Below are 16,754 nucleotides of genomic sequence, written 5' to 3'. Positions count from 1 at the left end.
CTTAGCCGTGGCTAAATGAAATTCTAATTATTGTGATCGATTGTTTTAAATTTATAAACAGAATTTGAATTTGACCTTATTTTGACGACCTTTAAAAAATTCGTACTTAACCTCTATTTTTAACAATTAAAGTCGAGATGAAATTACGTTTAAAATCGATTTGAGCGTGATTCACGACGGCCATGTTGCGAACAATATAATTTTATTACATTATTTATTGAAAATAATTTATTTTTAAAATGATATTTATATTGTGGAGTGCCGTAATATTTCATTGGGAAACGGGTAAAATTATATGCGAGTACCGAAACCACCAGGTCTTGAATGATATGGGTTTTAGCTTTCTGTTTAACTTTCCTTCATGGTATCTCACGTAAACGTGAAGTGAATGAAGGAGACATCATTCAGCGGAGCAACTTTGTCATGAGTAGATTTTTTTTTCACGTAGTCGATTTGTTCTGACTTCAACTTATACGTATATGTACCTGACTGTGTATTGTAATAAAGTGCATTTACCAACTGTTGTTTTCTATAGAAAAACGACTCATAAAAATTACGACATGTATCGCACTAAACTGGTTCGATAGTAATCAATAATTTAAAAAAAATACTGTATAAATTAACATATAAAACTTGCCAAATTTAACACGTCAAGTTAATTGAAATCACACGCACTTATAATTTTAATTATGATAAGTATTGCTTCACTGAACTTGCTCCACAAACTTGCGTGACACATAATACATAATTTCAAATGTAAGTAGTTAATACCATATGTTCAACAATTAACACTTTTTTATATTTTGGCAATAGTTTTTAATTTATGCCAGTTTCAAGGAAACTACACACGAGAAAAAATAAACAAGACCTCAAAAGAAAGCAAAGGGATAAGCTAGTTAAAAACAAAATATATGCATAAACATTTTTTATTTCATTACATCTTAATATTATTATTGATTACAAGTAACATTTTCGCAATCAATTAAAACATCGGCAAGCATCAGTATTTATGACGTAAATAAAACATCCCTCAGAAACGAGCGCTTTAAAGGGTATTTAAAATTGTTTTGGATACTGATACTGTAGTGGATTATGCGTGAGACCCACACCTAAGGATTGCCATCCATGTAAAGAATTATGACTAGAACATAATAAAAATAAAGCGCGCGTTTTTCGAAGAAAGATCTAACAATTATGAAATCATAATGTAATTATCTCCATAGAATATGGAAACTTACATATGACCATCATATTAGTAAAGGGAACGTAGAATTAATAATGGTTTTTAAACACAATATATACAGTCTTAATATATTTATTTCCTAAATACAAAAATATATTTACAATATTCTTCACCTAACTAGTAATAATAATTAAAAATTGATAAACAGAAAATTAAAACAAATTTGAAATGTTGGTCTGTGTGGCAGTGTACCTTTAATGCTGGCAGCATTTCCTCGCTGTATTGTTAATTAATCTTAAATTATGTTAACTAACCGAGTTGTGCTCATGCGATAGTTTCTATCAACATTGCCTCCTGTTCTAGGTACTTGTGGTTGCACAATGCAGTCACAATTTCTGGACGGTCTCTTACATACATTTCAATGTTTAGACATATATATATACTTATAATAGTATTTTTAATCAACCTGCAGAATAGTTAAACATGGATAAATAGAAAACTAAAACTTTCATTGTTTGTTCCCTCTTGCAGTGTACCTCAAATGCCTCACTGTATTCCAACACTTATCCGATAACTCCATAGCATAAAAGATCAAACTTGTAGGAAAGACTTGTATTTTTGCCGTTTGTTATTACGCCCTACAAAGGTCGTCATCTAAACAGTGTTTAAAGACTGTGAAGGTACAAACCATATCAAATCGGCCACTCAAGCGTGAAGCCGATAGAAAGTATTATTTCTTTCTTTATAAAAGCCGCATTGGCGATACCTTCCATTACTCTTTGATATGGATTGCTACACTTTGGTAAGTTTTTATGTAATTTTATGTTGACGTTTCGATCTGGTTACTACCGTGGGAATTGTCTTACGTATTCCGTATATTATTTTAGGTCAATCTTTTTACAATTTACCCTAACATGTGGGTCATTAGTATATATTTATAAAAAAAACTCCCGGTGTTGTACAGTTTGACATTTAAACACCTGTTAATAAAGCTTTTATATAAATCGAACTAGTAAGTAAGTATGTAACTAGACAACTATGGATTGGGCCTTATATATTAGCATATACAGGTGAGTGTACATCATTTTGGTCTTTGGTACGTTTCCTTATCTTTACTTTTGTAGTAACAACAGTTGTATGAAAATAAATATCTGGTACACCCGCCAGGTCTCAATGACCTCAGGGTTGAGAGTCCCATTAAAGCTTAAAGCTAAAGATTCCCTAAAATTGTTTCAGGTGTTACTAGCAAGTTTATTGGTGATTACTGAAGCTTGGTCATCACCTTATCACGCAGTGAGACCCATGCGAGTTACAAGATATGCCCAGATACCACACAGAATACCAAGTAAGTATTATAGTTAGTGGGAAATCACATCATCATCATACAACTGTAGCTATACCCAATGTATCTCCAAACTCTAAAGCTTTATTTTCTGTTTGCAAAAGGTTTCAAAAGCTCGGCAATATATAGATAAATATAAATAAGTGCTAGTTTAAATGTACAATAAATAACATAACAATCACTGTTTTCAACTGTTTACGGGCCGATTAACGCCTTTATTAGATTTCAATAACTTTGAGGTGCCACAAAGTTATTGAAGTGATTTTAAGCCCTTTTTAAAGTAAATGCTTACGAAACTTGTAAAGTCAATACACAATATGTACAATCTAAACTTCGCATACTCTACCACATAAATGGTGTAAATTTGTCTTAAAAGATATAATTATACACAGTAGTTACATAATACATATCATTATCAATCATATCGTCATAATCTATTTTTATATTATTTTACCACTACCTAATCATATTATTAAAATATAATCTTTCAGTACCAAATTAATATTAGTTATAACGTTTCAGTCAAATCATCGTTAGAATAATATTTAAAAAAAAAAATTAAAAAAAAATCAATAGCGCTTTTCAGGTCTTGGCCTCAGATTTCTATATCTGTTTCATGATTATTTGTCAAACTAATAGGCAAGTAGGTGATCAGCCTCCTGTGCCTGACGCACGCCGTGGACTTTTTGGGTGTAAAGCAAGCCGGTTTCCTCACGATGTTTTCCTTCACCGTTCGACCGAATGTTAAATGCGCACATAGAAAGAAAGCCCATTGGTGCACAGCTGGGAATTGAAACTACGACCTCAGGGGTGACAATCGCAGGCTGAAGCCACTAGGCCAACACGGCTCTAATTTTTAAAAACTCTGGTATAATTCTGGTAAATCAATATAAACCTTGATTGCCTTACAAAAGGCTTCTCAGAAATCCTGTCACACATCTCTTTATTAAGACACAGATCCAAATGTTGTGTGTTATCCGATTTGTCGGCGGTTTGTAATACACACCTGTAATCTAAGTTGACTACTGTTTATCGAGACAAGGTTAACTTTTGAAATAGTAGATGACAAGTTATTCTCAATGACCAGCTTAGTTAGTGGCATTTGTTTCATATGAAACTAACATAGGGTTAAACATCGTCAGGAAATCAGAGACCTTGCCTTAGACCCAAAAAATCGATGGCGTGTGTCCGGCACAGGCTGATCCCCAACTTGCCTATTAGATTGACAAATGATCAACAAATAGAGAAATCTGAGATTCAGACCTAAAAAAGATTATTGGTAGGGTATATCACAACATATAGGAAAATTTAACTGAGTATATATCCTCCTTTATTGGAAAGTTTGGCGTTTAATATCGCTATTAAGTCAATTATGATAGCCACAATGAGCTTTTATTACATTTTAAATTCAAAAATTCCAAATCATTTATTCATATAGGTAACACAATGTACACTTATAAACGTCAATACAAATATACATATGAAATACTTCAAACTTTACAATTACTGCCAGTTCTCAAATCAAGGGCGTAGAACGGAAGAAAAGAACTGGCAATAAACTCCGCCACTCTTTTCTTATTTCTTTAAAATTGGGGCCTTTGAGGTCTGGTCCTAAGATTTCTATATGTTTCGTGCTCTAAAGTAGGTGATCAGTCTTCTGTGTTTGACATCATCGACTTTTTGTGTCTAAGGCATCACGATTCCTTCACCGTATGAGTGTAACACCTTAGGGTGTTAAAACACGAATCGATCGATTGGTTTGGTAGCTTTAATTGATCGACGGATACCGGTGGACTAACCAATCGATCAATTTCCCGTCGATGGCATCGGTCGACCGCATCAGTCGACGTAGATCGATTGACCCTGGCTATATTCCATCAGTTTCTTTCGAAATGTATTCACAAGAGGATGCGTTGTTGTTGGCCAGTACGATTTTGCTCGTACTATTATTACAGAGACACAAACGCAGGTTGACATGGTGAGCTCAAGCAGCTCGATCGACAATCGATCGATTTGTCTGGTAGAAACTATCGATCGATGTCGACCATCGATCGATGGCATAGATCGACTCTCGATCAATTGGTGTGGTAACAGCCTTAAATACGCACATAGAAAGAGGTTATATTTCTCGATAAACTTATGATTTATTCAGTATAACTTAAATTAGTCATTATCTCTACTTACTATTTCATATTATCTCCTCATCAAATGTATGAGTCACTATGATAAAACCTACTAAATCTCATTCAGAATTTTATTATGTTGATTGTATTTGTGACCTTTGCCCCGGAGGTGGAGTTTCTGAGAAACACATTAAATGTATTTATTACATCGTCATAAGAACTAAATAAAGCTTTTTAGAGTTAAAGAGAAGATGTCCATTAATATCATGACTGACAGAACTTTTTTGAAAAGCTTACATAGGACTAAAGTTCGAACGAAAAAGCCCTTTACACTGGTCACGGTGATTATTTTTTTATAAAATAACCTTTCATTAATTTTACAGTTCCTTCACTTCCAATGAGACACCTGAACTGGAATCGACCGAAGCGTGGTCAACACCACGAAGTGGATCACGATTACGACCGCGATCACGACTATGACCGCGATCATGATTACAACCGCGATCACGACTATGACAGTCACAAAGGCGTTACTGGTCCTGTACACACATTTGTGAAAACTGATAAAAATGCTAATTATAAATGGGGCGTGAGACATCATGTTGGGAACAAATACGCATCTTAACTAGAAGAAGTAACTTTTATATTTTATTTAGTGTTTATTAGTGATCTGATTGTTATGTTAATTGTAAATTAATAAATAGACATAATTTAATATATGTTTTATTTTTAAATATAAAATCTCCCTTTCCTAGCATCGTCTGATTAGAACCCATAAAAACTGTTTTCTAAACCTACAGTGTTTCAGTCGCGTGAATTTTTACAGCGTCTTATTGGCCATTCGAAAAATACATGTTCGTATATGAATCATATACTTATCGCTTTTGAACGTCACAAAAAATATATACATATTGAGTTCTACTGCATTTACCACGGAGATCGTTCAGAGGTGTTGTTCGGATTGATACATGCTGAGTTTCATCATCAGACCTCGAAGCGGAATACAAAATTCCATTCGTATAGCTTCGACATCCGCGTTCCACTACTAAGCGTTTTTAAAGGCAGTTTTTGGCACGCACCACCACTATGTGGACAATGTAACAATTCACAACGCACTGAGAGCCCTCTGGCAATTTGAGTGGTTATGGGCGGCGGTATCACCATCAGGTGAGCCTCCTGCCCGTTTGCCTATTACATTAAAAAAATGCAAAGTGAACAGACCTGAGTTGAACCTGGATTTATGTATCTCAGTTTTCCACCATGTTTGGAAACAATATATTGAAATAATGGGTTCAAAATGGTTTATTTGATACTAAATTTAATTATTTAAATAGAGGAGTGGGTAGTAAACGTATTGTGCCTACGATTGGTAAAGAACAACAGCCTTTAGGCTACTCTAGATCCTTATAAAGTATTGTATAACTGTATCGAATTACCATGCGCCTGCGCCGTCTGCGGCCGACACACACGAATACCCAAATCCGTTCACTTAAATTATTACAACATTATGTTGCCACTTGTGTAGCCTGTAAGCGATTTAGGCTAAAACGACATAAAATTACGTTATTAGACTATTTTAATCTTAGTTAATAGATCCGACATCTGCTATACTATCTATACTTAGATAGATCTAAAGATATGTTAGAAACGGGATCCATTTTTGGACAAAGATCTTCAGTAAAGTGCTTTAATTTCGTACACGTCAATTTCGGAGCTTTCGGAAAACTTTTCTAACAGTGTTTTTATACATGAACATTTTAGATGATCCCCAGTGTGTCTAGAATATTTAAAATTCTACTTAACATTCGTTTCTAACGCATGCCATAGCGACTATTAGACCGTCGTTCGTGAGTATCAAGCTTTATAATGACATAATAATAGACTTTATCAATGAATAATTAAATTTATATCTTTTAAATTGCACTTCCGTTATCAGGTCAATGAATTGGGTTTGATCAAGGCTTTGACGTGGCTTTCACCTTTATACGTAATTAAATTTAAAACACGATTTTTTAAGATTTTAAATACAAGCTTTCATGTGCTGGGAGATTCTGATTACAGAGGACACTTTTTGGATCGCAGATCTACCTTAGTGTGTTAGGAAGCTTGTGTATGTCCTTAAAATAGGGTTAATAATAATAACAATTTATTCCAATTAGATAGTACACATCCATTTTATTCACTAGTATACCTTAATGACTAATTTTAGTAGACACGAACATCAACAAAAATGAAATATATCCCAGTAACAGTAAAATTAAATGGAGACTAGATATTCTTAATATCCATTATTATATATATTATAGACTAGATATTGAGAATATCTAGTCTCCGTTTAAAATACTTTGTACATTCGTATGGTCTAGATATTGCTAGATAAAGCATATTGTTGCCGAAGGTCCTTTGAAATAGTTTTCTCAATACATTTGGTGTGACCTTAAAATGCAAGGCGTGGTGAATGTTCACAAAGAACATGTGTGTATAACTTCACGTATAAGCTGTAATGGTGCTTATTTAAAAAGATAAAATCTCATTTTGTCTATGCGAGATTTCAATTTCAATTAAATTTTGAGGTAGTAAGTAAGCAAGTGGGAAGCGTAAGCGTGGCCGTCCTAAGCAAACTGCTCTCGTACAGTTGCAGATGAGGCGAAGAGTGTCGAAAAGACTTGGAGCGAGGTGAAGTACGGGGATCAAGACCGAACGCGATGGAGACTCATTATGGACGCTATCTGCCCCATCTAGGTGTTACATTAAGACAATAAGTCGCATAAGTTGCATAAGTCTTGAGCAAGGTAGCTGAAGCATCAGTTCTAAGAAAATGTTGAAGGACAAAGATATAGAAGACTTAAGATTGATGCGAAAGTAAGGCAGAATAATATTATAGATATCTACTTTTAGCACAGTTATGATTTTTTAAATGTCAAAATGTTAACTTTGGAGGAAGTTCGACAGAACAATGATTTTAATAGACATTTGCAGATGTGGCAAAGAGAAAGAGTGAGATGAAAAGCGAAGATTAAGACCGAAAGAGGTTATCTCTGGACGCTCTCTGCCTGGTTATAGGACTTTAAGTCGAGTGCAGCCACACACTGTGTCTGTAATTTTGTGTCTATGCAATTTTATTATTGATAAAAATATGAATAATTTTATAACGTGAAACTTACGTCGACAAGACAAGATATTACGTTGTTCAACGTACAAATAATTTGAAAGAAACAAAATTATGTATAATAAAATATTATTTTAATGATAAAAAGACAAGCCTCACAGATCTGCACTTGAGATCAACGTCAGTTAAAAAGCTAGTTAATTGAATAGCTTTTGCTAGCTTTTTAACTAACATTCTAAGATATACATCAGACATTATGAAACAGTGTTTGCATTGTATGACTAATAAAAATTTAATTATTCAAATTATTAGGCAGAAACATATTTTAAAGTTATATAATTGTATTTTAATAAAATATTTATTAAAATACAATCATTAATGGGTCCCAATATTTAATGTTTTCATCAATTAAGGTAATCTTCTTCCAACTTTTATTTTCTTCCGTTTAGGGTAGACACTCTTGGACCGTGGGTTTAAAGTTGCACAGCCAAGCTAGTGGCTAGCTAGAGCTTTCCTCGCTCAACGAATACGGATATAGAGCGCCACCAAACTTTTTAATTTTGTTTTTTTACTTTATTATTATTATTATAATGGTGGGAAATCTTATTATTTCAATTAAAGTTATCTCATTTCATTACTCTCATTAAACGGATTAGTCTAATGGTTAAGGGTTTTCGGACCTTCAGTGTATATGTACAATAAAAGCTTTCTCGTGCTGTAATATTTAGAATAGAGACTTAGCCCTAAGTAAGACTTCCGTATGTTAAAAAGACTCTAACAGTGATGACACTATAACAGCAATAGACGATCGGCTACTTGCCTATAAACATGATTAACGAAAAAGTTGGGGAAATTTTAATCTAAGACCCTTGAAGGACTGAATAAGTGCGAGTATGTGTCCGTTATAAGTTACATATTTTTAACGGCTTGTAAAGGCTTACTGAATTGTCAATCCCCCAATGCTAATAGAAGGGGTGTCAGTATATAAAGTATCAGCGCACGCGCAGGCCTACAAACGTTGTGGGACCCGTGTGTGGAGTGGACTTTATTTTTATTTCGAAGGCTCGTGTGTGCAATGTTGCGTTATTGTGTTGTATTTGCGGTGGTCGGCTGTGTGCTAGGAACCCCTGTCGCTCAGTACCAAGTACAGGTTTGTTGCATTTTTATCCAGATCGTGGCTTAGTGGCTTCTTCTGTCCTCGTGTATCGGAATATAACCAATGTACTACTAATTTTTTTCTTCTAATCAATCAAAATTTTTAGTACAGTTTTTATTCAACTTGTTCCGTTATAAGAACATCATAGATGACGTAAGGGTTTAAACTACAAAGAATTGTATTAAATCATTAATAAAAATTATAAATGAATTTAATATTTTTATCAAATGACTAACATTTTTTGAAATTATAACATATGTATTACGTAATTTAAGTATTATCAATTAAACAATTTACATTTATATACTATTAAAAAAATCTTTAACTCTGTTATGATGAATAATGTAATTGTCTCCTCCTTGATGTGATTATCCTCGACTTACGCGATTATCAAATTTCAATAGTCTAAGTTCTGGATATAACAATATATTTTAATAAAACATTTTTATGTTAAAACACATTACAATATGCATTATATAATATGGCATATTTCACGTGAAACAGACAGCGAAAAATAATGCGAATTGAAATTCCTATTTATCGAGTAGTTTCAAAAGGATTGTTTTTCGCTTTGAAATTCGTACAGATCGTTCTTTCCTCTTTTTGATAAAAAAATAAATTTTGATAAAGTTACAATATTTGACAGCCAGGTGGTAACAAAAATTTAAAGTGAGTTTTTAAAAAAATTCAACCGATTTTATAAAATTTATTTTAGTCCAAAACATTGCTTCATGTATATTACAAATTTCATAGTTGGCTGATTAATGTTAAGGAAGATAGGTGAATATAAATGCATGTCGCACTGAATTATTGTACGAGTATATAATGTGTCTTACATTGTTTCGAAACAACAGCTACACTTAGGGAGAAGTGCAGTTGAGAAGTGTAGTGAAAGTGAATTTACGATAGCTCCGTCGTGAATACTTGCATTTAATTTTCGTTCGGAGACAAATAATAAGACCGTGCTTTGAATGTATTATTTACAACAGAAATACAGTATATTTAAAAGTCACTTAATGCACCGATCATTATGCAGAATATATAATTAAAATGTCCGAGATGTGGAACTGTAATTTTATTAAAAATTGTATTATATTAAGGCATAACAATTTGCATAATAATTGAATCGACTGATTATCGATGCGTTTAAATTATACTGCTCCTTTACGATTCTTTATTTTGAGTAATTCTTTTACATTGCGTTAAAAAAATGTACATCTTGAAGTTATTATTAAGAACATATTTTACTATACGTAATATTTAGATCAAATAAAAAATAGATAATATCAAGGAAAAGGTCTCATGCCTGACTCTACGGAACATTTCACATATCAAGGATAGTAATAGTAAATTGTCTGTGATCATACAAGTTTAGTTTTCTCAAGAAGGAAAGGATTTATGGGTACTTCAATAGACTCCAATACCAAACGGCTGCACAGTTTAGGTGCGTACAAAAGTAAACAGAAAATCTTGTTATAAATATTATATATTAATTCTTTCTGTAGGTATCGAGTATAAAAAGTTTTATTAAGAGACAGTATTTTACACACGACTTTTTAGCGTATAGCAGCACATTTTTAATTAATTCGTTTAGAATATGTCGTAACATGATTATAGGTGTAGGCGTAGAATTCATTAATAGATTGTAACACATCAATCATTTCTTAATTGTGTGCAATATTTTAACTAGAGCGTTTACTGTTATGTAAAGAAACACGTTGACTTTGATTATGCATAACTGTCATGATTTTAAGGTTAATTAGCATGGTCTTAATTTTAATAGGTTTATTATGTTATCAATAATTGAGTGCAGTAAAATCAGCTTTATCTATAATCAGTTGCATTATCTAAGCAGTGAAATATATCCAAACTTTTATTGTAAAAATTCAATTCAATATCATTTATTCATATAGGTAACACAATATACACTTATGAAAGTCGAAAAAGATATGAAATGCTTCTAAATTTACATTTACTGCCAGTTTTCAAATCAAGGGTGAAGAATGGAAGAGAAGAACTGGCAATAAACTCTCCGCCACTCTTTTTAATCGACAAGTTTCTTGTTTTACACAACGTTTGTAAGGAGCTGCAAGCATAACACCATGTTCTACATGTCATCTTAAGTAATTAATAATAATAATCAGCAGGAATGACCCTTCTAGTGGCATTAGTATTTAATTTTGACAACTGACATGTTTGACAGCTTATTCAAAGTTAATTTTTAAAGAAGTCATTATGAAATCTCGACCATTACAAAAGCAACAGTGTCGTAATTATTATATCATATTATTTCGCGTTCTTTTGTCTAATTTATATTACCATATTTTAGTAAATATTCATGAATGCTTACATTTGGGCAATTATACATTATATCACTCTTTTATGTAGGACAATTTATTTAGACAAACATTTAAAAAATATTGTTCGATATTACATGTTTACAATATTATTAGGGACTTTCTTAGTAAAAAAAAATCACGAAGAAAATGACATGTTTTACAATTTTTTGCGCCTGATATTATTTTCTTATAAAAGTTGCTTATTAGGCCACGCTTTTTATTCTTATTTTGCCTTTTACTTTAATAACGCTAAAAATGTCTTTGGATAATGAATATTGTAATTACACAATTACACAGATTAAATGCGTTACAAGACTTAATAGTAATGGCCGGAGAATGGTTAGAGCTCTATTTTTAGATCTTAGATTTATTTTTCTCAATTTCGGTCAACTTTTTAATTTTATAAATAAAGTCGTTTTAGTAAAATATGTATTTTCTTTACTGTTCTTTACAAACGTACGACCTCTAGAACTAAAAAGTTTTATTATACCCAACTAACCAATTGTTTGTCAGCAGGAAGAAGGTATACCACCACACCTGCTGAGACAGTACATTGGCCAGGGCCAGCAGCAACATGCTCCACGACCGCAACAGGCTGCACCAGCTAGATTAGTGAGTTACTTTTATACAATATTACAAAAATTGTTTCCAACTACTGGCCCTAAAGTTGTTGAGATGAGAGATGAGAGAGACAAGAGATGTTGTAGTCCGCGCTCGGAGACTGATAGCGCGTTCAGGATTAGACATTTCCCGTCATTCTAGTCTAGATTTTAGATACCGTTTAACATTTTACAAATATTTTTTTCAGACGTACGATTTACAAAATGTATAAACTAATTTAATGGACTTATCGATGAAGTAATTGATTACATATTTCATCAATCGCCTATGTACATTTATGTATTAATGAAGCTTTATTACAGCCCTACAACGCGCAAAGTGAAGATCAGTACGAGGCGCGTCCTCAGTACCAGCCTCAGCCCCAAGCCCAACCACAGCCTCAATACAGACCCCAACCCCAGCAGCAGAAAGCCCCAGAAGACTATGACGTAAGATTTCAGATCATTTAATAATAATATCATTTATTTAAATTTAACGATTGCAGTGTTAACTAGTGGCTTAAGTGCGCGACTCTCATCCCTGGTCGTAGGTTCGATCCCCTACCAATGGATTAACTTTCTATGTGTTGATTTAACATTTCCTCGAACGGAAAAGGACGGAACGGAAGGAAACCGGCTTGCCAGAGACCGATCAAGTCGACGGCTTGGCACAGGAGGATAATGAATATAAGATTGGCAAATGATTATGAAACAGATACAGAATACAGATACAGATTATGAATCTGAGGCCCAGACCTAAAAAAGGTTGTGTCGCCTCTGGTTTTTAAATATTATTTAACAATAAAATTAAAATATTTTTCATAATTCGCGATATTTTTACTTACGTTTTCTTCGACATGCAAGAAATTAACTGTTATTATTTGTTAACACAAAGCATTTATACAAAAATACATAAAAATATTGGTATTTATTGGTTTTCTAGGTTTACCTACGGTCTACGGTTACCGGGATTTAATGAAATAAATTTGTAAAAACGATAATCGTTACGTACCTGACTTGGTTTACTAAACTTAAATGAGCATGATTATTCTGGAAATGAATTCATTTCCAGAATGCCTTAATCATGCCTTGCCATTTTATCGTATAATCTAATTAGTAGATTTATATAATTTGACATAAGGCTGCCTGTATCATCATAGTTCGGTCCTAAAATGTCTGTATACAAATGACAAATACCAAGATCAAACTAATGTGCTACTTTAAAAATGGCCATGAGGCAATACCTCGTGTCCACATACTTGCCTGACTGTAACAAATTACTTCGACGCGGTTACATAAAGAATAATTATGTTTATTGCTACAAAATCAGAGCAGTGTCAGTGTATTGCTATTAAGACAGGTCGTGCGTTCGAATCGCAGTTTCTTTATATGACGACATGACATGTCAAAAATTAATGACAGATGTCAAGCACAGAACAAGGTCCTAAAACAAATCCAGATTTTTTATTTATTAAATGTAGGCAATTTATTCTACGCATATTTTTAATTATACACTTATTCAAATTTGTAATAATTAATGATAAACAATTAGATTGCATAATTTATGCTGGATTGCGATTGGGATATTTTTGTAATATGGAAAATCTTTCAAATCACGCGAATAAAAAGTTTTCCACTCTCAGTAATTTATTATAACGAGTTTGTGGCAAGTTTGAAGTGAAAGTAGTTCATTCGTCCCGTACATGTACGTAAAGTGTACCAGTTTCTGTAAACGGTTAAATATTGTTTAATAATTGGGTAAGAATTAGATTTTAGATCAGTCGCAAAACCTAGTACCTACACTAGAACTTCTGTAACTCGAATATCAAGGGAGACATCAAAATATTGGATATATAGAGGATTTCGGCTTAGGTGGGTTTTGATTCGATTTGTACGGGTTTTCGTTTAGTTACAGATGTAACAACAACTCCTAAATGCTTAGAAAACTTACTTAACTTGATTACGGTGGTGGGGGGTATACATTGTGGGACATAAAATCGAGTTATTGCGTCTAATTATCGAGTTTATTATCGAGATACAAATGTCCAATTAACGTTTTCGATTCATAGAGCGAAATATGTACCAAAACGGCTTGCTCCTTGAGGTTTCAATGTTTATGGAGGTCATGGAGGGAAGGGACCAAAAAATGTTTTTCTCGTGTTGGAGACTTTCGAATTATTGAGATTCTACTGTACATACATTGCAAGTATATACAGACTGATAATACTACTTTTATAATAAAAAAAAACCACTATCCTTAGTCTTAGCCTCAGATTGCTGTATGTGTTTCGTGATAATTCTTCTAATAGGCAACTTGATAAACAGCTTTCTGTACCAGACATAGCGTTGACTTTTTGAGAAAGCATGCCGGTTTTCTCACGATGTTTTCTTCACGGAACGAGCGAGTGTTTTATCCGCACATGCACAGAAAAATCCATTGCACATGCGAGGTTTGAACCTATACCTATAAACACTATATAATAAGCCCATACTCATTGTAGAATAAAGTTGATGTTTAATGCATATGAAAGTTCATTGACCTTTTTACCGTAAGTTAATTCGCACTCGAACGATAATTTCGCACATTTAAACAATCGCCGGTTATTGGCAAAACGGTAAATTCAAAATTCATTCTTCAATACAAATGAATATGAAATCTAAAGAAGTAATTCTTTTCGTTAAAATACAACAATACGTGAACAATACAATTATTGTAACCATATGTTTTTTTTTAATTTCGACGATAATTAGCTTATTTGTTAATAAAAGTACGATAATGACTCATTATGGAAATGCTTTTTCTTTTAACAGCCAAGCCCCTCCTACCAATTCGGTTTCGACGTGAATGACGACCAATACACAAACTACCAGAACAGAAAAGAACAGAGGGACGGTGATGTCATCAAGGGATCCTACTCTGTGGTAGACAGTGATGGCTTTATCAGAACTGTCACTTACACCGCTGACCCGAAAGAGGGCTTCAAAGCCGAGGTAACAATTTTTATTTTCCATAAACATTTAAAATTCTATAATTTTTAGGGATGCAGATATTTTCTACTACTTTTTAAATAGGTAATAATGAATTTTGTGAAGCGTTTGGCTTCACAATATAATATAATATTTTATAACACGGATTAAACAGAACTTATCCGGAGCTGGATGTATTCGTTAATGGGCTAATCGGGTTTAGAGAGAGCATAGTTAGGTGCCTATCTCGAACATAATCCGCTGTTTTGCTGGTACGTTTTTTTCTGCTTAACAAAAATTCCTGGTATTTTTAACTAAATCTTTTTTTATCTCGTATTTTCAATATTTTTTTTTTGTAAACATAAATTTACCTAAATTTTCATACATTTTAGATAAAAGAGTTTGTAACATATGCCGTTTAGAACTATGTATGATGTGGTAAACTTTAAGAAATAAATAAACACAAAAATTCTTCCAATCTTCACTTTGTACTATATTGTAGTCACAATTAAATTTTTCCCTACCAGGTCTCTCGCAAACCCACCGACATCGTAATCAAGTTCCCCACACCCAAACCTCAGACGCAAGAAGCTCAACAGCCCCAAAAGCAACAGCAATATGTACCACAACAGCAACAGCAATATGTGCCTCAACAGCAACAGCAATACGTGCCACAACAGCAACAACAGGCTCACCAGCAACGACCACAGCCTCAACAGCAACAGTATTACCGTTATGAATAATTAAGCAATTTCGGTGTACACTACTAAATATATTCTCAAAAGTATCATAAGTATAGCTTTACGGTTAATGTAAATAAGTTAGCATTAATCATAAAAACTTATCAAATAAAGTTTCCGTTTCATCTCATAATGTTTATATGTTATTGAGATTGACCGTAAAGCTTCTCGTGTTATTCAGTAAAACAAACAATTTCAATACTCAATTTTAAAGAATCTATATACTATTTATTATTAAAATGTTTACAAAAATCTTCTTATCGACAAAGTGTACATCAAAATTACTGTTATCAGCTGGAAAATTACTTTCTCTCTACTCAATTCTAAGCAATATTTTACAGTGAGTGGTTTCTATTCAATGCCATCTTAACTCTTAAGTCATATACATTTTCATTCTGTCATATTAATCATTATTTCGTTTAGGGATTCATTCGCTAAGTGCCAAACTAATGCATATATAGTTCATCATGTTACCGTTCTAATTGTATACTTTCCTTCCAATTTAGTTCGGCGATATTTTATTTTTTGTGTCTTAATGCCGTAATCAATATGAATAAAAAGTCAACCCATGTGTTTCGACATCATATCCGTTATCACTAAGCACGCGTATAACTTTTTCAATCAAATTTGTAGATGAATTTTACAACTCTCTATTATTTTTAATTTTTTTCATACTATGTGCATGTTTGACTACAGTTTATGTCACATTCTCAGATTTCCATACAAAAGTTATTTGAATTAGTAATGAAGATTTGTATAAGGGCCGAGCTTTGCAGATATTATAAAAGCTCTTTAACACAAGCTATGTTAAGTAGTACCGTCATATATTCTTAGATTTTAGCTTTTAGTCTGCCAACTATTAGATTAAGAATAGTCCAAAATGTTAAAGTAATAAATGAGTTTATTTAAAATATTTTAATGCTTTTATACCGCAATTTAGAGTTGATTTATGTTTTCGGTATGTGATATGAAATCTTGTTAATAAAATGTTTTATGAGTATTGTTTTCTTATTATTGCATGAATACAGTTTTTCATTATACCTAATTTACAACAAAAGAAAAGCCTTTTTCATAAATTCATTTATTTTACAGAAATTCGTTGACCCTTAAACATTAAAATAACTTAAACACAATTATAATATATATAATAAATATAACATATGAAAAAATATAATTATATTTTTCTAAATAAATTA

The 16,754-nt window shown here is 32.7% G+C and overlaps 2 protein-coding genes across 2 annotated transcripts; both read left to right on the top strand.

Moving 5' to 3' along the window:
• Nucleotides 1-1,967: 1,967 nt before the first annotated feature.
• On the top strand, nucleotides 1,968-5,273 carry LOC123712277. Its single transcript, XM_045665287.1, has 3 exons — nucleotides 1,968-1,985; nucleotides 2,420-2,528; nucleotides 5,032-5,273. Exons 1-3 carry the CDS (start codon nucleotides 1,968-1,970, stop codon nucleotides 5,271-5,273), a joined length of 369 nt encoding a protein of 122 aa, XP_045521243.1.
• A 3,533-nt stretch (nucleotides 5,274-8,806) lies between these two features.
• LOC123712014 (cuticle protein 19.8) lies at nucleotides 8,807-16,556 on the top strand. The gene is made up of 5 exons (XM_045664921.1): nucleotides 8,807-8,907; nucleotides 11,769-11,864; nucleotides 12,176-12,301; nucleotides 14,663-14,842; nucleotides 15,346-16,556. Exons 1-5 carry the CDS (start codon nucleotides 8,833-8,835, stop codon nucleotides 15,559-15,561), a joined length of 693 nt encoding a protein of 230 aa, XP_045520877.1. The 5' UTR covers nucleotides 8,807-8,832; the 3' UTR covers nucleotides 15,562-16,556.
• The last annotated feature ends 198 nt before the right edge of the window (nucleotides 16,557-16,754 follow it).

The sequence above is a fragment of the Pieris brassicae genome, chromosome 7, assembly GCF_905147105.1.
Source record: "Pieris brassicae chromosome 7, ilPieBrab1.1, whole genome shotgun sequence".
Classification (NCBI taxonomy): Eukaryota; Metazoa; Arthropoda; class Insecta; order Lepidoptera; family Pieridae; genus Pieris; species Pieris brassicae.
This window is presented reverse-complemented; position numbering and strand designations above follow the sequence as displayed.

What these genes read in the sequence shown, in the direction of transcription:
- LOC123712277 (XM_045665287.1), top strand. An exon ending in GATACCACACAGAATACCAA is followed by an intron (nt 2,529 to 5,031) that starts GTAAGTATTATA and finishes TTAATTTTACAG; the next exon opens with TTCCTTCACTTCCAATGAGA.
- LOC123712014 (XM_045664921.1), top strand. Translation starts at nt 8,833, where the DNA reads ATGTTGCGTTATTGTGTTGTATTTGCGGTGGTCGGCTGTGTGCTAGGA. An exon ending in AGGCTGCACCAGCTAGATTA is followed by an intron (nt 11,865 to 12,175) that starts GTGAGTTACTTT and finishes GCTTTATTACAG; the next exon opens with CCCTACAACGCGCAAAGTGA. An exon ending in AAGCCCCAGAAGACTATGAC is followed by an intron (nt 12,302 to 14,662) that starts GTAAGATTTCAG and finishes TTCTTTTAACAG; the next exon opens with CCAAGCCCCTCCTACCAATT.